This window comes from Vidua chalybeata, chromosome 10, assembly GCF_026979565.1.
Source record: "Vidua chalybeata isolate OUT-0048 chromosome 10, bVidCha1 merged haplotype, whole genome shotgun sequence".
NCBI lineage: Eukaryota > Metazoa > Chordata > Aves > Passeriformes > Viduidae > Vidua > Vidua chalybeata.
This window is the reverse complement of record NC_071539.1, coordinates 944,259-969,040: the sequence shown is the minus strand read 5'-3', so window position 1 is coordinate 969,040 and position 24,782 is coordinate 944,259. Positions and strand designations below refer to the sequence as shown.

Here is a 24,782-nt window from a genome sequence, read left to right as displayed (position 1 = left end):
CAGAGTTGTCACTTTGGTTAGAAAGTAAAAACATGGACTGGGAAGTTCCTGTTGATGGCTACTGATTAACTAGGACAGAACCTGCAGCGTATTTTGATATGGTCCAGGGAAAGGAAGGTGGTGAGGGCATGAAGTTTCCTGGTTGCATGTTGTGGTGTGAACAGAAATCCAAATGACTTCTCTCCCTCTGGTCACTACCTGTTAGTTCTACTATCAGTGTAACAAAGGGCTGAGCCCTGGGGAGAAGTCCTGGAGAAGTGTCTGTGTGCTCTGCAGTGTGCTTGCCAAGCTGCTGAGTGCTGATGGCACCTTGGGAAATGATGTAGAGCTTGATGGGGAACATTTCTTTATTGAGTAAGAGTCTGTAGAGAAAACCCAGAGATCCCCTGTGGGCAGCTCTTGCTCTGTTCCTGAGGAGAGCAAGTGAATCTCTTGCTTATTCTCAAACTGAAGATAAAGCACTTTGCTTCCTCCCTTCTAATAACACTGAAGGTTTGTTGTGAAGCTGAATTGCTTAGGTTTAATACCACTTCAGGATTCTCCAGGGGAAGTTCAAAGTAGTATTTGTCCTTTGGTGTTTATTTTCTGTTTGCAGTGACTGGGAGCTAGCTGCCCACATGAGATGGTGTCATCAGAGATGCTGCATGCCCCCACCACAATCCCAGCTGCCACACTAAAGCCCAGCCTTTCTCTCTGGACTCTATTCCTGCTGCTTAGTGCCAGCCAGATGGTCTGTCCTCCCTCCCATACTGAGATCTCTAAAGCTCATCAGAGGGCTCTGGCCATAGCTGGGCCAATACAGCATCATTTCCATCACAGCATTATTTCCATCACACACTTGGGGTGGCCTTTGTGTGACTCTGGATTGCTCTTCTCATTTCTTACCTTTTTAATAATTAATATTATTATTTTGTTACACTTTTCCTTTATGTCAATTGGAGAGCCCAGTATCTCTGAACTATTTTGCATGCTAAAATTTGTCATTAACGGGCACAAGCTTCCAAAATCAGTAGCCTGCTCAATATTCAGTGTTTTCTGGACTTTCCTTTAATTACCAGGAACATGAACTTTATACACCTTTTAGGGCTAAGGAAAGGAATCAGTTTTTTATAAGTCATACTTCCTACGTGTGTTCACTGGGTAGATCTGAGCTCTGAAAGTGGAGCTGTGGTTTTGTCTGAGGGTGTCCTGCAGATCTGCCCTGCCACCAGGAATGATCCCTGGTCCTGGAGCTGTGGTTTTGTCTGAGGGAAGTGCTGATGCCCTGCAGATCTGCCCTGCCATCAGGAATGATCCCTGGTCCTGGAGCTGTGGTTTTGTCTGAGGGAAGTGCTGGTGCCCTGCAGATCTGCCCTGCCTTTAGGAGTGATCCCTGGTCCTGGAGCTGTGGTTTTGTCTGAGGGAAGTGCTGGTGCCCTGCAGATCTGCCCTGCCTTTAGGAATGATCCCTGGTGTCTGATGGAGTTGCTGCTGTAACCTGTGCAAGTGCCCTGGGCAGCAGCAGGGCAGAGGGCAGGTGAGAAGGGGCACGATCAGCGGTCTCAGCCCCTGAACTCACTCAGCATGCTGCTCTGAGAGCTGTCACTGGGCTCAAACACCTTCCTGGCTGTGTGCTTGTTCCCTCTTCACGCTGGGCACCTGCTCAGTGTCCAGGTTAAACACTGCAGATACACGTTTGGATTGTGCTGCTGCTCTCCAGAACAGGTCTGTGCTGAGCCTTTCCAACAGCCTGAGCTGAGAAGGTTTTGCTGAGTGTGGTTCAGCCTGCAGCTGCTGGTGACAGCACTGTGATTCCCTGGGATGAGGGAATTCCCTGCTTCCCTGCACAGTGCATGGGCTCTTTCTGTGTGAGAGGGGAAACTGCAGAACACGGTGAGACATGGGGGATCAGATGTTCTTGGTGCTGAGCCTCTTGCCGTGAGAAGCATCTCTCCCAACCTGGCAGGGCATATGCATCCTCTGCTGCATTCAGAATACCTTACACATTCATTTCCACAGCTTTTAGAAACAAATAACTTCACAAAGCATGTGTAGAATGAAACATTGCTTGTGAGGAGTTTACCCACCTTCTGATAACAGAGGATCATATTTGTTCATCTCATCTGTCTATATCTGCACTGTTGATTCATGCCTGCACATGTGAATATGTAAGCTAACTTATTCCTTGCATCAAACTTTGGGCAATATCAACTTCTGTTAATAACAAGCAATACCAGTTTACTGCCATTAATAACTTGAGCAGTATCAGTTTCCTTCCATTAATAACTCTCTTGTAAAGTACAGCTCTGTACAACTAATCAAAGCTCTTTGGAAAAGTGTCTCATGGAACACGGTGCTCAAAACACAAAAATAACACAAAAATAAGGCAGCTGACAGGTGTAATGGAAATGAATCAGCTAAAATAGCAGATGCAGTTCTCTCAAGGTGTGTGTTTCTGCACAGCACGTAATGGACACCTTGCTCAACTTCCAGATTAATACATTTTATGCAGATACAAAGTAGGTGGATGCTGCACTAGCATCTCTGCTCTCAGGTAGTGAAGCACCAGTTGTTTTACCTTTTGGAATGAATGTGGCAGGCTCAAGGCTGAACCTGCAGGAATTTTGCTTATTGTGAAAATGATACCCCAAGCTGAGAAACCTGCAGAGTGGAAAAGTGAGGAGTGTTTTCAACTCTCTCTGAACTGGCTGCTTTCTCAAGCTGGTTTTGAACTCAGATTTATATCTGGTCAGGATTTTGGTAACTTTTTGCCAAAATAGTTTTGTTATTACAGTCCTAATTAAACCTAATTACATACTTACGGACACTTTTTACTCTAATAGTTTATTCTACATGTATAAAATAAGTAATACGGGTATAGCCTGCATTTTAGGCAGTGGCATAGACAGAATGCACGTTTTCTCCTGTATTGAAATGCTGCAAATTTCTGTACAGTTATGTTCCTAAGTGTGTGTTCCTTTGAAATGATGGTATTTGGCCCAAGTGTGGGGTTGGTTGGGATTTTGTTTGCCTTTTTTTTGTACTGTAGGGTAAGGCATGATCTTGGCAGGTCTCTCCTGGAACCCTGTAAAGCAAATAACTTTGAGGACTATCCAAAAAACTGCTGGTGTTTCTTGGGAAGGTTTTCTTGTGGGATGTTTGTGTCAGCTGATGCGACCCCTTAGGGAGTCTGCCTTCGTCGCTGACGTGCCCGGGAGAACCTTTGTTCCGAGGGGCCACCGTGGTGTGGGAGAACCCTTTGTGCAAGAACAAAGGAGGATTGTATCAGCCGCGGCCGTGAGAGGGAGGGGAGGGGGCTCAGGGGCTCTTTCAGAGGCACTGCAGGGCTGTATTGACAGTCACATTTCCCTGTAAATCTCCCCTGTGATACGGGTTCTCTGTGGGAGCCGGGCGGGAGATAAAATCTGCTTTTATTGTGTGCAAATTCTTAATGGTGAATATTTGATATGGTTTCCTTAATTAAAACACAATGCCTCTTGGACTTCTGTAGCCTAAAGCAAAAAGCCTGGCAGTAGGCTGGACTGTGGTGTTATTCCTGTGCTTTAAAAGTAACTAACAGCTTGTGTCTTACTACTTAAGGCAGGGGGGCCTTAGTGCAGGCTATAAGGAAAGCTCGTGGGTAGCGAGGGCGAAAGTGCAGGAAATGTAGAAGATGAAGCCTGGCAGAGGTACTGGGTATTGCTGCTTGGGCTCCAATGTTTGGCAAAACATGCCTTTAGTGTCAACAATACACGGCCCATACCCAAAACACACCCCCCAGTGGAGCCTGGGGACGTTTTAACATGGAGCAAACCTCAGACAGGTGTTTCTGGCTCCCACCTGCAGCAGAGCATCCAGACCATGCCTGCTCCCCTCAGAGAGGGGCAAACCCCAGCTGTGCAGCCACAGCCTCCGGGGCAGGAGCAGCACGGGTGTCGCTGGGACTGCCCTGTGGGTCTCTAATGCCTGCAAGTCAGCATCAGCACTGACACTGAGGCTGCATGGGGAAAGGGGGAAAGTTCTCCAGGAAAAATTCTGTTCCCTTGTTAGCTGGCTGCACCCCAGGAATTGATTGTAGCTAAATTGGTCGTTAAGGATCAGAGGAGTCCCATTGGCTGGGATTTCAGATTATTTGTTGTCCTTTTTTGTTTTGAATGAAATGGATCTGTGTCCCTTGGCAGAGCTGCAGGCCAAGCCCTTCATGTGCTGTGGTGCTTCATTTGGGGGTGGGTTTGCTACTAATGTCCCTGGCAGTAGTTTTTTGAGGAGATTTGGGTGGCAGTGTCCTTACATCCTGCTAGAATTGCTTGGATAAAGACAGTTGGAGTTGTTTGTGCCAAGTGTGGGCGAGCAAGCAGCTGGGTTGACCAGAGTGAAGGTGGGAGGGAGATAAAATGGGAGACCAAAGTGGGCTTGTAACAGGAAGGGGTGTCTGGATTGCTGAAACCAGAACCTGAGCTTCATAAAATAGCAAAGGGAGAAGGAGGATCTAGTGAAAGGATTTGGTGTCAGGACAGGAGATTAAGAATTCCATGGCTTCAAAGAAGTATGAAATGCTGGTGTGTCAGCCTGTAAGCGTCAGTGTTAATTTTGGGTGGCTGATGTAACTGCTCCTCCTCGGGCTCAAACCGCCTGTCCATGGGCGATTTCATCCCGAGTGCCACAGGGCAATGTCTGGCAAGGGCACAGGGACCCTGTGTCCTCAAAACTGCTCTGGTCTCAAAATCAGGGGGTGATTACCTCTAAATCACCTTTTTAATTACTATAACCTTCACTTGGGGAGGATTTATAGTTCTGTGGTGTTGCCAGATGTGTCTGTAGCCTGTTAAATATGGGACAGCATCACTGAATGGATTAAATTGATTGTGTCTCCAGGCCCCACCGTGGCCTGCGGTGGCTGAGGGGGGTGATGGTGACAGGGGTGACAAGGGTGCCCATTGCTCCCTGCAGCACCCTGGGAGTTGCTGGCTGGTGGCACCAGTGCAGAGCAGCTCTGCCTCCATCCAGGTGATGTGTCTGTGGGGATGGGCACGTTTGGAGAGCAAAGAACTACGCTTGTTGTCATCTTTGTGTGAAGCCGACGGAACATTTTGCATAAAGGGCTCAAATAACTACAGTGCTTGCAGTAGTTGGGGGCATTTTTTGTAAATTAAGTCCCAGTTACCCATTCCCGTTTCCCTTGCAGGGTCAGAGCCTTTGATGGTGAGCGGGAAGCTGCCTCAGGATGAGTTACTGGAGTCTGGATAAGAAGAGCTGCCTGCAGTACTGCCGGCACTTCCTAGCGGACAACGGCGTGTTCCACGGTGAGTTACAGTTACTCTGCATCTGCGGCTCTTGGTGTTTCCCGCTGCCCCTGACATTCTGTATCCACGCGTGTATTTCCTGGGGCCGCGGCTGCGGGGCCGAGCCCCGGCCGTGCCCGCTCCGTGCGGGGGCTCGGCGGGGCGCGCTCGGGCCGTGCGGGACCCCCGGGAGCGATGGAGGGGAACGGCGGGGCTGCGGCGGCGCCGCGCGGGGGCGCTCCGGGACCGCCGCCCCCCGCCACCGGCTCCGACCGATCCCACCGATGTCCCCCGGTACCGGGTCTGACCGATCCCACCGATGTCCCCCGGTACCGGGTCTGACCGATCCCACCGATCCCACCGATGTCCCCCGGTACCGGGTCTGACCGATCCCCCCGATCCCACCGATGTCCCCCGGTACCGGGTCTGACCGATCCCCCCGATCCGACCGATGTCCCCCGGTACCGGGTCTGACCGATCCCCCCGATCCGACCGATGTCCCCCGGTACCGGGTCTGACCGATCCCCCCGATCCGACCGATGTCCCCCGGTACCGGGTCTGACCGATCCCCCCGATCCCACCGATGTCCCCCGGTACCGGGTCTGACTGATCCCCCCCCCGATCCGACCACTGCCCCCGGTACCGGGTCCGACCAGTCTCCCCCGATCCGACTGATGTCCCCCCGGTACCGTGTCCAGCCGATTCCCCCGGGGCTGCCGGGCTGGATCCGACCAATTCCCCCAGTACCACCGTTCTCCTCCGGTGTGGCCAGGACTGGGTCCCACCGATCCCCCCTCGGTGCTGCCTAGGCTGGATCCGCCAGGGTCGGACCGTGCCCCAGGTCCCCCGGACCTCCCCCCACTCCCAACCCCCCGGTGCTACTGGGGCTGGATCCGACCCATTCCACCGGGTCCCACCGATATCCCCCGGGGCGGGGACTGACCGATCGCCCCCGGTCCCACTGATCCAGCAGGTCTCATCTAATCCCCCTGGTGCTGCCGGTGCCGGACCCACCGAGGTCTGACTGACCCCGCTGGGGTCGGCCCGTGGCCCGGTGCTCGCCCCTCGTGGCCCGTGCAGCACGGGCAGCCCCGGGCAGGCAGCGGGGGCGGGCAGAGCTGCCGGGCTCCGGTGAAGCAACGAACCCCGCAGAGGAGCTGCAGCTCAGCTGGTGGCAGAGCTGTTCGGGGTCAATGCTCCTTGTGCTTTGGGTGACACAGGCTCGGGGGCTCCAGCAGGTCTCTCATCTAATTAGACAGCTGGACCCGTCTGTCTGCTGAGGGACTGACTTCCTAATGCTCTTCTGAGAGGCCCAGACCTTGTATTCTTTATTCCCTTTGAGGTCAGTAATTAAAACCCATCACTTTAGAGCAGATTTATGGCACTATTAATAACAGCAGCATGGAATTGCTATGAATTAAAGACAGAAATACTCATCTCATTCAAAGCAAAGGTGATTTTTTTCCCTAGAGAACATAAAGCTCCATCTTCAGTGTGTTTGTTAGGACTGGAGAGGTTTGCAGCCCACTGTAAAACAAACTGTCTGCATTTTTTCTCACTGTGGTTATGTCACCATCTATGAAGTTAATGGCATAGTGGGAGAATTAATCATTTGTCAGTCTGTGAATCTTCCTAATGAAAGCCAGTTCAGAGAGAGCCCCATTTTTCCCTGTACTGCTTTTTTCCTTGCCCATGAGCACTTCTAATTCTATTTGGGACACCAGAAGAATGTTAATAACTTTCTGTAAGTAAGTCTGACAGTGGTGTTGTCACATTAATTCATGTGTGTGCTGCACTTGGGACTTGCATTAGAGGGAAAGTGCTGTCATCTCCAGGCAGAACCATTCTGCTCCTCCCATGAAATGAATTTGTTCCTGGGATTTATCAGGCCACTCGTGCGGTCCCACTGGTTTTGGTGGGATCATGTTCCTTCAGAATTCCCTCTGACCTTGTGGAAGGGATGTGTTCACCCGGGTGCCCCTGAGCACTGTGGCAGTGTTGTGACAGATGCCTGTTAATCCCCGTCCTTCCCAGGCAGCTCCCTGCTCTCCTGCACCAGTGTGTGGCTGGAACAGCTACAGGGGTGTGTATTTGCAGCTCTGCCATTCCAGAATAGTGAAGGAGGAGTCTGGTCCATGCTCTGAGACCTGAGGTGAGGTGGTGTTTCAGCACCTCTTTATCCTGCTAATGGTGCAAAGGCTGGGTAATGATCCATCAGCACACAGTCCAGTATCCATGAACAGCTATTGAGGGATGAGTCTGCACAGAGATAATCATCTACAGCCCAGGGCATAATTAGCAGGAATCCTAGACCAGAAAGATTTCATGGCCTAATTTATCTGTCTTTGATTGATGACCAGATAAGATTAACTATATTTCTCTGACAGAATCCATCAGGGCTTCCCATTTGTCTCCTTTAACCTAAGCAAGATGCTGCAGAGACAGTTCCTTTCCCTCTGAGTGTATGGAGGGGCTGAATTCCCTGCAGGCAGTCAGAGGTGGCAGTCCCACAGCATGGTGTAAGGATGTGTGCATGTCCCAGGAACTAGCGTGGTGTTCTGGTGCTCCAGAGAGGCTGGGTTCCTCCAGGGCTGTGCTGGTAATTCATGCTGCTCACATTAACCAAGTGCACCCTCACTGGGAGCAGTGGGGCAGTTCAGTGGCATCAGAGCTGTCTGGAGTGATTGTCTGGACTTGAACCTGTGAGCTGGAGCAACTGCTGCACCTTGGGTGCAGGCCAGGTTAAAAATATCCCACAGGGCCAGTCAGTGTTCTTAAAAAGCATAGGAGTACCTTTAGAAGGACTGGAAGTGTCTGCAGAGGTGGACAAGAGGAATTTTGCTGCCCAGCTGTGCTCATCTCTGGTGTTTTCTTCACACCCTTGTGGCACCTGCATTAGTTTAAGCACCTGAGCAGATGGGGTTCCATTTGTTCACCTCCTGCTAAGGAGCTCAAATGCAAGAACTCATGGACTGCATTAATTAAAATGCTGAAGTTCTGTGTCTATTTGGAGTGGTTTAATTGTTTTTTGTAAAAAAATACAAAAACCCAAAAGATCACCAACAAAACCCCAAACAAAATCAAACCTCCCCAAAGAAACCAAAAGGAAAAAAGGCTCAGTTTGCAGCAGAAGCACCCAGCTGAGCCTGCAGCCCTGTTGTAATGCAGTGCCCCTGCAGCAGGAGGGGGTTGCATTAGTGTGGGATGTCACATCCTTGGAAGTGTTCAAGGTTGGAGGGGCTTGGAGCACCCTGGGATAGTGGAAGGTGTCCCTGCCCATGCAGGGGGTGGAACAAGGTGAGTTTTAAGGTCCCTTCCAACCCACAGCGCTCTGGTTCTGTGATCAGTCGAAGGAAGGTGCAATTTTGGGCGTTCAGGAGTAAGATGAAGGTGTTGGTGCCACAGGGCCCAACACAGGGCAGCAGTGTTTGAGCAGGGGGAGCTCAGGAACAGAGAGAAGGGTACAGAAGTGGAGATGAGATGAGTGAGGTTTGTTGGGTTTGGGAAAGCAAAGACTGAGAGGGGATGTGACTGCTGGCTCTGAGTGCATTGCAAAGGGAAAGCTCAGAGAGGAAAAGGCTTATTTGAGCTGATGGGGGAAGCTGGCACAAGAGCAAACTGAAAGTTGTCCACAAGTATATGAAACAGGCCCAGGAAAAACGAAGGTATTTTTTTGTGGGACATTGACAGGTTTTGGAAAAATTGTCACAGCATTGTATTTGTGCTCTCGCTCTGAAGTTGTAAATGTGATTAGCAGGCAATGTATTGACTAATGGGAAGTAAGGCTGGAAAACTACCTGTGGTCCCAATTCAATCCCTGTGTCCAGTGAACTTCAAACAGCAGTGCTCCCATTCCATTCAGGAGATGCTGCTGTACGTGGATCAGGCTGCTCTCTGCTGGGTTTTAGTGGTGCTTTGAGACACTTGCAGGTTGTTAGACAAGAAGTATTGATACACAACTGTGGGGCTTTCCACGGGGCTCTGGCAGGTTGTCTTTAAGTAATGACTGAGATTCGTGTGTGTAATGAAGTACTGTGTGCATCCACATTGCCTAAGGCTCTCTCATCATTTTATAATTTTATTAGGAAAACCTGCTAATGGCTGCATTTGCAGGATATTAAAATTCTTATCTGTTTATGTCTGAAATTTTTGGTTACAGAAGTGGAGGTTGCTGCTGTGCCTTGTATTCTGGGGAGTCTTATCTGCCCAGAAGCAAAAATGTCAGTTTTCTTCAGCAGCAGCAGCAATGAGATACAGCAGTGTGTGTGCACACAGAGAATAACAGACCAGAGACAGGGGCTGGGGGTGAGCTGTTTTAGCAGTTCCTGCAGAACAGAGAAGACAAGCAATTAGAATGTTTGGAATAGCCTCGAGGATTTGATGAACCCACTTTCATTTCCTTCCTCTTGCAAGCAGTTCCAAAATACAAAGTACAGCATCCCTCTAGGCTTGGAAGAAGAGATTTTTTTTTCTTTTTGCAGGGGTTTGAAGCTGTAAATGTGCATCATGTTTTGTTTGTTTGCTGGCAGTAACAATGTAGGAATGGCTGTGCTGTCAGAGCAAACGTCCATTTAACTTTGCTACTAGATGGTTGGGGCTAGAAGTATAAAGGGAAAAAAAAACCCAAAGTGTACAGAGCAGCCCTTCCTGTGCCTCCCAGTCAGCAAGGCAAGTACTTCCCCAGCCAAAACTGCATCTAGATAATTGCAGGTTTTATCATTGCATCTGATAGTTTTATTTTTTTCCATAAGATTTTTGGAATTCATTTATGCTTGTGACCATCTGTGGGAATTAACCCCAAAACTTGTGGTGGTCTGGATGGAGGGAAGCAGGCTGTCAGGGATGGAGCAGGTTTGTTGCCCTGTTGTTCCACCTTGAAAAGGGAGTTGCCTGGAAGGTGTGAGTGGGTCTGAGCCTGACAGGTGACACAGGTCCTTAAGTCATGTTGGGCACATCCTGGTGGCTTTGGCTGTCCAACATCCTGATGAGGAAACCATAGAGAGCCTCTCATTGCTGCAGTGGCCTTAGACTTCTGTGCCCAATGAGAACATAAAATGCCTTCTGTTGTCCTTTTTTATGCAGTCAAATGGTCTATTTTGGTTATTGGAGCACAAGAGTTTTGGGGGAGCAGTCCTGGAGCTTTGCCACATTGCACAAATCCTTCAGGCCTGATGTTTGCTGATGGGCAGTGCTCTATAATTAGCTCTGCTGAAGCCTCCTGCAAGGCTGGGGGCACAGCTACAGATGCCAGCTGTGGGCTGCAGGGTTCAGCCTTTTATCCTGGAGTTTTGTAATGATGCTGGGAAAGCAGAAGGAGTTAGTGCAGGAATTTGTGTTTGGGTTCATGTTCTGATTTATGTGAAATATCCACAATCCATTCCTTGAGACAAACAGATGTACATGGAAATGTGTTTTCAAGAAGAGCATTAAGGAATTAATGTATTGAAGTCCACTTAGATTTAAAAAAGGCCTGAAGAAACTCTCTCTGCTTTGTTCAAGAACTGTGTCTGTCTCTGCATCTGTTAATGAAAGGAAGAGTCTCATGTGGGATCTGTCTCCAGACAATGTTTCAGGTGCTTGTGTTCTAATGCCAAGTATTTTTCCCCTTTCATGTTTGTGTTTCTCAGCTTTCCATAGAACCATGTTTTCATTAACGATAAATGAGTTGATAAAAGCTTTAATCTGATAAAAATGACAAGTTTTCTGTGCAGCTGATACAAGGTTTTATTCATTGCTGGCTGACTTTTCACAAGGAGATTGTCTCACAGTTCAGATGCAAGATTACACTTGGAAGATGATTATGAAGATGTTGTTATCTCCTTATTTCATTATCTATTCCCTGTAAGAGGTGTTAGTTCTCTAATCAGCTTTTCTTGCTCTTTAGCAGAATTAGGCTTTGTGCTGGTTTCCAGCTATTTTGACAGTGATAAAGGAAAACCCAATGAGCTAGAAAATGAACCTTCCTCTGATGCTGTAATTTCCAAACTGTTAGTTAAATCATTATCCATTTTCCAATAAATGAGAATTTTTGCAGTAGAACTTTCAGGGTTGTGTCTCTGTCCAGTAATCTGAGGCTGGTGAGGTGTGGGCAGAAAACCTAAGAGGGCAAGGCTGTGGAGGTGAGGCTGTTACTGTCCTGCCCGACCTTAGCTCGGGACTGTGCAACAGCCACGGGACAGCAGTGATGGCTGCAAAGGTCTTGTCTTACACTGACCATTGATATCAATCAACTACAGGTAAAGGGAAATGAGTTTTTGGTTCAGAGAGCTTGTTTGTCACCATCACCTCTGGGACTGCTGGAACTGTGTGAGCTGTGGCCCTGCAGAGCATCCCCAGCAGGAGCCTGTGAGCCCTGGGAGCGAGGGAAAAGCCAAGCAAACTGACAGGGCTTGGGATTAAATGCAAAACCTGGCTTGACGCTCAGGAGTTGTCATGGGGATTGATTTTTTACTTTTTTTTTTTGAAGTTGAATAAACCTACAGGTCTTCTTATACCATTTGGCACCTGTCAACTGAATTACATAACATCTTCATTTGTTTGCTGTAATGTTCTTCTAACCTATATAACATGCTTGAATTTCTAAAGACATGTAGCATTTAAGCATATCTGGTTTTAAAAGGAAGTTTATTTTGGAGACAAAACAATGCAGAGTGTATTGGTGATTGTGTAAGGTTTCTTACAGAGCAGCTGTGGTGTTGAAGGTGCTTGTGTATAGCTCGTCTTATAATTAACAGAACAGTAGGAGTGTGAGTAATTTGCATGTAACACATTATCAAGTGCAATCTGATATATCAATAATTAAACTGTACAGCAGTGACAGTTTATTTTTTGTTGTTGAACTGCAGATCTAGCACATAATTTCAATGCACAGGCATTGGTAACTGTCTAGAGGCTTCAGAGTGGTGATTTCAGCCAGAGCTGGGGTAACGCCGTGGCCGCCCCATTTCCCTCGCTCTGCCTGGCAATGGGTGACACCCCCTCCTCAGAGTGGGACTTGTGCCACCTCCTGCCATCCCAGCCTGACAGTGCCATTAGAGCCACAGCTGAGCAGCCAAGAGATCTGCAGTGGGTCTGGGGTCTGCTTTCACATTCCAGGGTGCTGGACATAGTCCATGGATACCCCAAAGAGTCCTGAGCTCTGTCATGGGGGCTGTGGGAAGGCTCTCTGTGTTAGCAACAGCTAAGAAATAATGACTCTCAGGAAATAAAACATGTCAGCTCCACTTGGAGCTTGTCTCCCATCCCACTGAAGTTCTGCAAGCATGTGAAACTATGAGGGTGGTTTTTTTGAGTGGCTTTTCTTTTGTTTTCCTTCTCTGTCATGTTGTCTCTCGTGTAACTTTTTCCTGGCCTGTGCTTGACAAATTCTGTCTCTTTTATTGCTGTCACAATGTTTGGGAATACAGCTAGGAATTCCTTTGGTGTGCTGATGTAAATGTCACAGTGGAAGAGCCAGCTGAAGAAGGAAAGAATTAGAAAATGCAATAAATGAAAGATGTGAAGCATTGTATGTGGAGCTGACTTCATTCTTGCTGTGCTTTCCAGCCCTGTGAACCCTTGGGCTCCCTTGTAAGGAAGTGCAATTTATGCAAGTCTGAATGCTTCTGCCCATTGTTCCACCCTGCCTGTAAACCCCCTGATTTCAGGAGCACTGGGATGCCGTAAACCAGCCCAGGGTTTCGCCAGGGACACGGGGGGTTTCTGTAGCTGCTGGCAGAGCTGGTGCTCAGCACCTGCCAGGGCACTCCCGGTCCTTGGTCCTCGCACTGCTCAGGGATGCACAGCCCAAACCGAGTGCATTTGTGCTGCAGCTGGCCTGACCCTGCAGGGTGGCTTTCCCTGGAGTTAGGGACAGCGGCAGGAGGGGCACAGAGCCAGGGCAAAGGCGCTGCGGGTTTCTCCCCTCCGGCTCGCAGAACCCCCGGCTGCAGATGCCGGGGGTTACTCTGGAGCGGGGTTGGATTTCCCCTCCCGCATTCAGCCTGCGTCACTCCGCCGCTCCTGAGCCGGAGTGTGGTAATCCCTGCCCGCCCAGCCGCCCCGCGGCCCGCGGGACTTCCCTGCGCTTCCCGGCGCCGAGCAGCGCTTCCCGGGGCCGGGCACGCTCGGAGCCCGGAGCGGCTGCGGTGCCCGGAGCGCTGTGTGCGGGGACACGGGAGCAGCGCCGCTCCGCAGCTGCAGCACGAGCAGATGCTGGCGGCTCCCTGGCAGCCCGCGCTCCTCGGGCGCGAGAGAAGTTACCTGCTCTCGCCTCTGGATTTGTGCTATGGATCACCGGGGTCTCCTCGCTCATCCTGAGCAGCAGTGCTCGGCTGTACTTCCAAGGATTGCTTTCCAAATGTGTTGGCTCTGAAGGCATGAAGATCAAACTGAGCCTTTCCCGAAGGGAGAATTTCCATTCTGCTTGCCAATAATGCCCGAGTTACAAATTTAATGGCAGACCTTGAAGTATATAAAAATTTAAGTCCAGAAAAAGGTAAGGATGTTTGAGTTTGGAAATCCATAGGATGAGCTCGTAGTGTGTCTGGAAACGGTTGTAGAAAAATCAGGTAACTTAACCCTTGGGTTTGGTAAATTGCAGTGTTTATGTGGACATTGTTGGTATAACAACTGTGCATCTATTCTTAAATGTTTAACAAGAAAACCTGGTAGGTTTGTATTGACTTGAAAGTCAATTTCTCCATGAAACCATATAGCTTGTGTTTGAGATACTGCTCTTTTGATGAGGACAAACTGCACTTCTGTTTTAGCCTAAATTATTACAAATGTGTTTGCCTTGAATAAAAACATTCTTGACCTTTTCATCTGTTGGGAATTCTGCTGCAGCTTTCAGTGGAGAAGAGTTTGATGGGTTTTTTTAGTAGCACTTATAAATAGCATAACACATTTGCAAGTGGTATGTAAAATTTGAATGAAAGCAATGGATAAAAGATGTCTTTCCAAGAATTGCAGGAGATAGTACAAAAAAGGAAGACATCTTGAATAACTTTCTTCAGTATCTTGTAGTTTATAATGTCTAGTTTTGTTCAATTTAAGTCAGTGCTGAATGGAAAGTGGCAATTAGCTTAAACCTCTAAGTGGATAGAGAGTAAATGCTGTAGAGAGGAGGAAAAATCATGGTAGATTAAAGTTAATTTTTGTATTTTGCTCATCCTTTAGATGTTGGATTATGTTATTTTAAAAAAAACCACTTAGAAAATAAATTTAGCATAAGAGCTTTCTTGCCAGAATTGTGTAGCTCAGAAGAAATTTTTGTGACAATATTATCTGTAATTTAAAATCAAACAAATTAATCTAAAAGCCATCAAAATTCATGGATTATACTTTGAAATATCATCTTGCCTGGTATAAAATGTTAGAAAATTTCAGGGCAGTGTTGGCGGTTGATACTTTTTTTTCCTTTGTATCTGTCATGGTTGATTTTAGTGGATATTTTTTATCAAGTGGAAGTCTCTGGGAATAGGCGCAGCTATTGTATAAAAACCAGAGCCCATTTTAGGCAAAAGTAAGTGATTTGTGGGTGCCCTGTGGGGAGGGCTGCCTGTGCTGGGGCTGCTGAGCTGCGGTGCCAAAGGCTGCTGCTCCTCTCCCAGGTGTTGGGCACCCAGAGCTCTCCATGGAGCTTTGGTGGCCGTGGCTAAAGGAGGGCAGGTGTTACTCCATCTGCCTTCCCAGGTGCAGCAGGTAATGGATATGGCCCCAGTGAATAATTCACAGCAGCCAGCTCTCCTGGAGGGGCTGGCAACAGGCCTGCAAGGAAAGCATCAAGTTTTGAATCTCATGGCAGTGTATGTGTGGATGAGCACATTCCACAGCGGAGAACTCGGCTGAGGGTGGAGTTCTGCTCGAGGTCATTCTGCAGCCCCTTCCTCACCCAGATGTGACAGCAAGGCCAAATTCCAGTTGGTCATCCTTGGTTGTGGCAGTGCCATCTCTGTGTGGGGAGGCCAGCGAGGGCTGTAGAGCACTGAGTGGCTGTCCCAGGGTGTCCCTGGCTGTCCCTGCTGTCCCTGGCACTGAGGTTTGGTCTCTCGGAGGTGGGGTCATGGCCAGGCTCCCCTCTGTACCAGAGACAATGGCAGTGCCCTGTTTAATGTCCTTATTAGTGCTGCTTTGGGACTCCTGTGCCTGCAGCTGTCCAGGCACTGAGTGTAGGCTCTGGAATCCTGATATGTAAGGGAATTAGCCTGGAACAGCAAACTGGTCTGAGTGGAGATGGAAGGCATCAATCTCCTGGGAAGAACTTGGTCATCCACAGGTTTCATTCCAATACCAGCTTAAATCTGTCTCAGCATTAAATGCACTCACAAGAAGTTAGCACGTGCACATGGCAGCTTTGGCAGGTGGAAAGCCTCCAGATGGTTTGGCATATCCTGAGGAGGTTGCCCAGTGTTGCCCTGAGTGCTGCCTGACCCGAGTGTCACAGTGGGCACCACACAGTGTCCCTGCCATGGCCCTGCAGAGGGTTCAGAGGGTGCTGGAGCTGGGTGCTGATGGCTCCAGGGGCAGTGTCTCATCAGCTCTGCAGAGGATGTGGCTGGCCAGGTAGTAACTAGGTTATGTGCTTGCTAACTACTTAGTGTGAGTGGTTTTGGTGCTTATGAATGAAATCCACTCGTTTCAATAAATCCACAGAACACTGTCATGGTGTTAGGGGAAACGTTGTTGTCATTTGCTGAAGAACTGTTGTCTTTCCAAAACCCTGGGGCAGAGATTAGAATTGTTGAGATGCTCTGCTGGAGCCTGAGCTGCCCCAGTGCCACACTGGGGTCAGTGGTGGCACACAGCAGCTTGGGGACACCAGGCTCACCATGTGAGCAGACCATGCTGACAGAAACCTTCCCAGCTCTGTCCAGCACTGAGCTTGCTGCAAGGGCTGCGTGTGCTGGTTTTTCCTCTTTCCTTCAGCACTGGTGCCTCAGGGAGCATGTGCTGCTCCGTGTCTCCTCACATGACTGAAGTGGGAGCTGTGAGGAGCCCAGGCTGGCTTTTCCCTGGGAGTGCCAGCAAAGCTGGCTGTAGGGCAGGGAGCTCGAGCCTGTGCTGTGGCAGGTTATCGATACAGCAGAGAACGGGCTCACAGGTGTTCCCACGTTACCAATGGAAACATTGATCAGCCTGGAACTCAGATGCACAAAACAGCATCATTTTCAGTAATAAAATCACTTCGGTGTTTGAGACTGTCAGTTCATTGTTTGCCCACAGATGACTCACTGTCGGTGACTTGCACCGAGGTAATTTAAAATAGAATAGATAAACATGTTTCTTTAGCAAAATTACTATTTCTGAGGAGGGTGAATAAATTAGTTCATATCATCTGTTGCACTGCAGTCTCCATTCATTACTTTTAAAGGTTAATTAACTTCACCTTCCATTCTCTTCTGCTTTTCTCCCCTCTTCCTAGTCTCTAGCTGAGCCCCAGATGTGGCTTTGTTTGGCAGCCTGGAGGGAAGCAGTGCTGCCTCCAGCCTGGCCCCAGGTCCTGGGGACTGGATCCCTCTTCCAGCTGCTCCTGTGCCCTGTCTTCAGGGCACTCCCCTCCCCAGGCCGTGGTGCTGGACAGGGGCTGAGATGCTGCCACACGTGGCTGTTTGCTGATCAAACTGCAGACATCAGAACTGACTGTTTGTGCTGAGGCTGGGACAGATCATCCTCTGCACGTTTCTGTGTGGGCACAGGAGCAAGCTTTAGGAAGGTGGTGGGGTTTTTTCCTATTTTTTGTTAAATTGGTGAAGTTAAGTGGGAGGTGTGACATACAAGGGACGGTGTGGGAATCTGCCCTAGCACAGTATGTTGTGGTAGGAATTGTAGTTTTTGTATCAAACACAGGGAGGCTGGGAACAAGGTCTGGTTCACTGGTGTATGATCCTTATTCATGTCCTTACTGATTTTTTTAGAGGGCAGATAGGGGATTCTGGCAGAGAAAGAGCTCGTGGTTCACTGTTCTCCACCTCTGCATCCACAGGCACGGCTCCTGGGATGCTCAGACTGCTCTCTGCCAGCTGCAGGCCTCGAAGGGGGAGCCCCTTGGCACTGCAGAGGTGGCTCAGCTGCAGTGAGGGAGGGGTTGCCCTCCTGAGCAGAGCTTCCCTGGCCTGGGGAGCCCTGGGCTTTCCTCTGGGCACATGGGCACACACCCTGGGCATGGTGCCTGGTGCTCCGTGTCATGGTCACACAGAGGGAGGGTGCGTGTCCTGAAAGCCACCCTCGATCTGGCACAGTGACACCACACACCTGTGTGCTCGTCCTCCCCTTGGCAGGAGCAGCTGAAACTCTCCTCCTCCTCCTCCATTTCTTCCCACCTCCTGCTTTTTCCACTTTCTGTAGTGTCATAATCAACTGCTGTGCCCTCCCCGCTGAGGGATCCTCGAGGAAGAAAGAGGATTAGGATGTGCAAACTTAACTGTGTTTGCTTAATAAATCTGTGCTCCTTGTTCACCCCATTGATGTGACAATGTGCTTTGGCACTTGGCCATGGCTGTGCTTAAACGATTGTGCTTTTCAGTGTTGACAAAGGATTAATTCCCTAGTCCTAATGGAAAACGTACAGTCCTCAGCCAGCAGTGGCACCGGGGCTCTCACAATGGACAGCTCTGGTGGAGTTGTTTCTGAAGAAAGGATGAAACCTGGGCTAATTGCTTGAAGATAATAAGTGGAACTTTGCTGAGCTGGCAGAAGGAGGGGTCCTTGGGCAGGGGTGGGAAACATGCATTATTCATGGTGTCCAACGGGCAGCACAGTCCCTGTAAAGGGCCACTGGCCTGGCAGGACATTTCTGCACTGCACAGTGCTCGGTGGAGTCTCAGTGAGGGAACAAAGCTTGTCATTAAGGATCATTCAGGCTCTTTTTGGATTATACTGCAGTGCCAAGCTTTTGTTTGGATGCTTCTGGTTCCTTTCTGATGTCTAAGAGCAAAAGAGGAGGGGGCCTCAGTCTGGGAAGGAGCTCTGGGTTCTCTCATGGCAAGAATAACTAAAGGTTGTCAAGGATCAGCTTGAGAAGGTGAAGAGCAGAGACCTTTCACCTGTAATGTGAAAACAAGATGAGTTATTGGTCATCCTGGAAGCACTGAGCCTGCAGTGTCAATAGGGGAGGCTGAAAGAGCACTTGCTGTGAAACACGTCTTACTCAGACATGACTTCTGGGAGCTGCTGTTCCCAAGTTTTTGCATTTGTTGTTGTTTTTTGTTTTTTTTTTTTTTTTTTAAGAGAAAAAGACACCACCAGACAGTTCTCAGACTTACAAAGAGCTGAAACATGCTGATTGATTTTGGTTGTGCTTGGGGTTGTTTCTCCATTCTGGATAGTGAATGACTTTGCTCTTAAGCTTCACTCCTTTTTTGTTTGCATATTATTTAGTGACTTTACAAGCACGAGCTGCTTCCCAGAGTTAGGGATTTCCTTTGATTAGATGCCATTCAGTTGTTTTGAGTAGTCTCAACTTGTGTTTGGTTACTTGCTTTGATTCTCTGTATCTGCAGGGCTGAGATAATTGCCTGTGCCCTTTTCAGCCTCTGGTGTCTCTGCTGGTGCTGTGTGGCTTCCTCAAGGGTTTCTTAAGAAATGCACAAGTGTGAGAGATTGATTGTCCATCTCATGTCCATGGACTTCCCAGAGATTACCATTAAAGCCACTGTAAGGAGCTTAATGTGAAATTCCGTGAGCCTAGAAGAGCTGCTGCGGAGCAAATTAAATTCTGGCATCAAATATGAGCGGTGGCTATTTAAACCAAACCCAGTCCTGCCTGGGGCCCTGGAGTGCCCCAGACCTGCATCTGCCCTCTGTGCCCCCCGGGCTCTTTGGCTGTTCTGTAACACCCCAAAGATCAGCACGCTGATGGCATTAGTGCTGTTCTGTGGGATTTAGATCCAATGTGCTCTCGGGGGGCACACCTGGGCAGAAAATGGTGTTTAATGGCATTACTGGAAGGGCAACCTTAGTGCTCAGGGTGAGGGAATGATGCAGGACAGGGGGATGAGGAGAGTGCAGACAGCTGAGAACATGGCAGGGTTCTGGGGTTTGCTGTGGGGGTGGGTTGGATCCAGAGTATTTTCACTGCTGGGACAGGACGGTGCAGTTGTGTGCTGGTCTCCAGTGCAGGGGTGGGGGCTTTTGGGGAAGGACCTTTCAGATCATGAAGTCCAACCATCAGCCCAGCACCACCACAGTGTTCAGCACTTAACTGGGTCCTCAACAGCCACATCCACTCGTTTTTCACGTGCTTCAGGGACTGTGACCCACCACTGCCCTGGGCAGCTGTGCCAGGGCTTCACAACCCTTCACAAAATACATAGGAAACCCCAAAATACTGAATGCAGGGGAGAAGAGCTGCTGCTGCTGCAATTAGGAAAGTAACTCCTGCATTTTATGGGTTCCTTTTATCTCTTCAAGCTTAATGTTGGCTTAATGCAGTTGATGCCTATCATTTAGAAACCCAGTTTATATCCTCTTTCATAATTATACTTCTCAGTGTTTGGTAATGCTCTTTATACCATATTTAATCTTTTTGTTTTGTCAGATGGCTGTTATAGTAAGTCCATAAAAGCAAGATGAGACCAGACCTTTTGTCATTTAGCTGCACTTTGAAATATTAATTTCTTAACATACAGGAAAATAAAAGAACTGTTTGTGGACAGCAATAAGAAATTTGTTTTGATCTTTGACTTTAAAGTAAAATTATCTGTCTCACAACAGTGGTGTAACCTTTTGCTGTAGACTCTTGGCAATAGAGTTGTGCTGCTAATGCAAAGGTAATAGTGTTTTCTTGAATAACTAAACCCCAAAATATAGTAGCAAAAAATAGCTAGGATATTTATTTCACCTCAGAGAACATGTTTTATGGAAGAGAGTGTTTATTTCACTGCAGGGATGTGCACCATACAGCAAAATGCTCTTCTGTTTGCTGGGAAATGCTGCTCAGTGTAATGTCTTGCTTCCCTAAATAATTTCCTTCTGGTATGGACTGCAGGTCCTGCACACCCTGAAGTCCTTGTGGTGAGGCACACGAGCAGGCAGCAGTGCACTCACCAGTGTGAACTTTAAACCAGAGGTCTGACCCACACCTTTATTCACAAAGGTGTTCTATATGCAATCCATTGCACAACTTTTTCATGCATATTCAACCTCTGGCCCTGCTGTCCTCGCCTCTCATGCTGAATAAGTCCACACCCTTCTGGCCACGCGTGGTTTGCTGTGGTGGTCGCACGGGGGTCTCTCAGGGGTCTTCTGAGGCTGAAGATTGTGGTCTTCTTTATGACTGAACTTTCGAACTTCTGTGCATGTGCTTTCAGTCCTTTGGTGCTTATTTGTGTACATCTGTCAGTCTTGGTAGGCTTGGAGACAGCAGAGCTTCTTTACTTGGGTTTTTTTGCACCTTTGGTTCCTTCTGGTATTGTTCTTTATGTAAGAGGTTTCAGAAATGTGCATTTTCTTATGCCTTTTGTACTAGGCAGAGGTTTCTTAAGTAAAAGGTTAAAATTCAACATATAACTCTATAAGCTAAAATATAAATGCTTCATTTACCCAGCTCCTGGGATGCAGGGAACGGCCATGGCTGTGAGCCACAGAGGTTTTGTGGGGATCCTGGGGGGCTGGTGCTGAGCCCATCCCAGGTTATCCAAGCCCGAGTGCACAGGGGGTGGCACAGGGGGTGGCACGGAGGGTGGCACGGGCTGGTTTGGGGGATTGGCACCGCTGGAGCGGCCGCAGCTGCCCAGCAGGGCCGGCTCAGTGGGCAGCCAGAGCGGCGTGGGCAGGGGGCACCCACAGAGCTGCCTGGCACCCCGGCTCTCAGGGACATCCCGGGGCTCCACGGCTCTCAGGGACATCCCGGGGCTCCACGGCTCTGCTCCTGGCCTCAGAGACCTGCCACGTGCTGGGCAGCGTGGCCACCCCAGACGAGGCCCAGCTGGCACAGATGGGTTTGTATCTGCTTTACCCTCGGGTTTGTATCTGCTTTACCCGCGGGTACAGAAGCAGCTCCTCTCCCTAAGGAGAGGTTTGTGTTGGGAGTGATCCTCATGGCTGAACTAAATCAAAAAGTGCTATTTGAATTCAGGTCTGTATTGCTTTAAGGGGTTATTTCGGGAGGAAGAAAAGTAGACTGGTGTTTCATTATTAAATCCTGTTAAACTCCAGGATGTCTGTTGGGATGATTTTAGACTGTCAAGTCTGCATAACTCTGCAAACAGAAGTGAATGTAGTTTTCAGGGGTTTTTAATTTTAAATTAAAGCTTCAAATATCACAGAATCATGGAATGGGTTTGGGTTGGAAGGGACCTGGAAGACCACCCAGTTCCAACCCCCTGCCCTGGGCAAGGATACCTTCCTTATACATTGCCTAAGCACAGTTTGTTATTTAAACTTCCAGATTAATTTTCTTTGATCTTGTAACATAAACTATATTGTGTTCTAGTTTAACTTAGTTAATTTTCAGACTCTGAGCAAAAAATGCACAGCTAGTCCTTGTGTTAGAAGAATATATTTTAATGGGAATCATGTCTTGCTTCCTCAAATTTTAATCTATGTCTGCATTGAAGAGCTGCTTCATTTACTCTGTATTCCTGGCTTATCTACAGGATTAGATGTTTTTCTGGAACCAGCTTCCCTATTCCTTAGTGAAATCCTTCCTGAACTGCTCTTCTGGAGCTCTATTCTGCCCTGCACTGCTCAATACCTTCCCTGATTCAGATGCTAATGTGTGGTGTCTGGCAAGGGACCGGCATTAGCATACTGAGAATAGATTTGAAAAAGACCTTTTTCATTTGCGTGCTTATATTTTATAAATAGCCTGAAGGGGAGGATGGGGTGCTTTGTAAATGGTTTGCAGAGCTGAGATCCACTGAGCTCTGATTGCTGTGGCATTTCCATTACCCCAGTCCCTTCTTGAACGTGGAGCCTTTCTTACCAACACCTACACAGCAGGAATGATGCCATGAACTCTCTTACATGTTTACTATTCTTTAAATGTTTGAATTCTTATGGTATTTCCTTGCAATTGGGAAAATGCAAGCAGCAAAGATGGTGCTCCCTGGGGCACTGGCCCGGCTGCAGGTGGGATTTGGGAGGTGGAGGCTGTTGAGATATTGGGCAGGAACTGGGTTTCTTCCACTTTGTGAAAGAAAGTGTTTTAAATTCTGTTCCCTGTAACTGAAGTATACCTGAAGCATGAATGTGACTGCACCCACAACAATTCCAAACATGATGTAGAAATGTCTAAGCAATTGAAATGGTGAAGAAGGAACTGGATTACATTTGTGGGTTTTATTTTCCCCCATAGTTTTGCTGGCTGCAGTTGCCTGACTGTGGCCCATTCTCTGCTTTTCTTGTATTGAATAAATGTGGTCTTTTCCCTTCTACCTTTTGCTGGCTGTCCTCAAGGGCATCTTGGTGAAACCGGGCTGGGATTTTTTCTCTGACAACTGAGCTGGTCCTAATAGAGAGACTTATTTGAGAAGTAGGTTTTTTTTGTAAGACTTTCACCAGTCACTGCTAGCCTTAGGTGCAAAGAAGCAGATTTTCTGTGTTGAGTAGCTTGTTGCTAAACCTCTTACTGAGCTAAAGCCCTGCTGGAAGTGATCTCTATTAGTGAAATCAAAAGGTGCTTGTGGTGTGTGTGCCAGGCTGATGGAGCAGGGCACGTTTGTGTATCCACACTCACAGGGAGGACCTCATTTCTGTGCTGGGACAGGTTGTGTTTGTCTTGGTAGGAGTCCAAGACAAACCTGGTCTAAACTCAGTTCCACAGGGAAAGGCTGGGTCTGCCAAGAAAAGGCATTCCTGTGTGGATGTACATAGGGAGTTTTAGAGACTATTTGTGCTTCAGTTCACCTTTCTTCTCTCAGGTTCTGAGTTTTCCATCCCTTGTGGTGTAAATGTTTGTCTTCCTGCTACTTTGTGCATCTTCAGATAGATCCAAGTCAATGCTGCCCCAGCCATGTGGATATGGTCTAGCATCTCCTTCTGGCTTGATTTATGTCACATTTGTGGTTTATCTTAAAGCCCTTCCAAACTCACCTTCATTCAGTGTGTGCTGCTCCAGGGGGTGCCATTATTTATGGACATAAGGAAGGACACATTTAGGCTTTCAGAAGAGTGTGGCTCTGTTCAGCTCAACCGCAGTCCCTCCTTCCTCCAAGAAAGAGAACTCAGGGCAAAGGCTCCTTCTGATGGGCTTTATTCCATATGGGGTTTGCCTTGGAGCTCCTGGTGAGTGAGGGAGCCAGGGGAGGTTATTCCAGTGCCAAGGGCTCTTCAGCCCTGCTTTGCCCAATGTTTAGATGCTGCTCTGACTGCCTGTGAGTGTGTCAGAGCTGTTGGGACAATAAATAAATCCCAGCTCTGGCAGAGGAGTGGGAGTGTGGGTTAGTCTTTGCTGTGACACTGAGGAGCACTGGAGAGAGAAGTGCTGGAGAGAGGAAGGGTGATAAGAAATAAAGACAGACCCAGAGAGTTTATTTGGGAGCCAGCCAGAGTGTAAACAAATCACCCGGGGAGATGAATTTGGAGTGATACCAAGTGAGGAGAGGCTGTGAATGGATAAAACCAGAAGGTAATTTAAGAGCATGGATATATACTGAGATCAAGAGGAAATGTTATCTTGATCCTTGTGTTTGGAAGGCCGCAGGAGGGAGGATGTGAGATGAAATGGAAGAAATGGTTTTATTTTAGTCAAAACACAGAGGAGGAAAAAAGCCTTATCATTTAGATGGGATGGGTGGATAAAAGGAAATCATCCCAGTGTGTGTTGGAAGGCTGGTGGCAGCATGGAGAGGGTGTGAATGTGTCTGTGTCATTCTGTGAGCAGCTCTGCCAGTGTCACAGCATGAGGGACAAACTCCAGGGCTACTGAGCCCAAAGGACTGTGGGGTTTGAATGAGGATCTCACCAGTCCAAGTACATGGAGTGCTGGTGTTTAAAATTACAACACTGTGTGTAGTAATGGAAAAAAATGTAAATAAGATGAGCATGAAACAACTATAAAATGTTTTCCTTCAACATAGATAAAAGTTTTCTTTGCCTCAATTTTGTCGTGAGGGTGTTCAGACAGATGAGCTGTTCTATTTTCCTGTGTGGAGAAGGTGGTAGTGAAGAAGGAATAGTCTCCCAGCACTGCCCACTTTCTGTCACTGGAGGTTCAGGTCACAACTGGTGTGTGCCTGGCAGATTCTGTTGGTCATGTCATTAGTGGATGAGGTGGCTGCTCAGTGGAATTTATTCTGCTCTGCCCCACAGTTGAAAGATGCATGAGTGTGATGCAGTCTGGGACGCAGATGGTGAAGCTGAAGAGTGGAACCAAGGGGCTGGTCAGGCTCTTCTACCTGGACGAGCACAGGACCTGCATCCGATGGAGGCCCTCCCGGAAGAGCGAAAAGGCAAAAAGTAAACTCCTCATATTTCTTCTAATTTCTGGGGCAGTTCAGTATTAGAATGTGACTTACAGAGCTACACAGGTGCTCGTGGGCTGATGGGAGACACTTGGTGTCTGTCTCCCCTGCTCCCTTTCTGTAGCCTCAGCCCTGT

At 48.3% G+C, this 24,782-nt stretch overlaps 1 protein-coding gene across 1 annotated transcript in view; it reads left to right on the top strand.

Moving 5' to 3' along the window:
- The first annotated feature begins 5,203 nt into the window (after positions 1-5,203).
- LOC128793061 (1-phosphatidylinositol 4,5-bisphosphate phosphodiesterase eta-1-like) overlaps positions 5,204-24,782 on the top strand; it is a 43,528-nt gene continuing 23,949 nt past the window's right edge. The window contains exons 1-2 of the mRNA XM_053952012.1: positions 5,204-5,282; positions 24,495-24,641. Coding sequence (XP_053807987.1) covers positions 5,204-5,282; positions 24,495-24,641 — 226 coding nt within the window. The remainder of the gene's footprint in view (positions 5,283-24,494; positions 24,642-24,782) is intronic.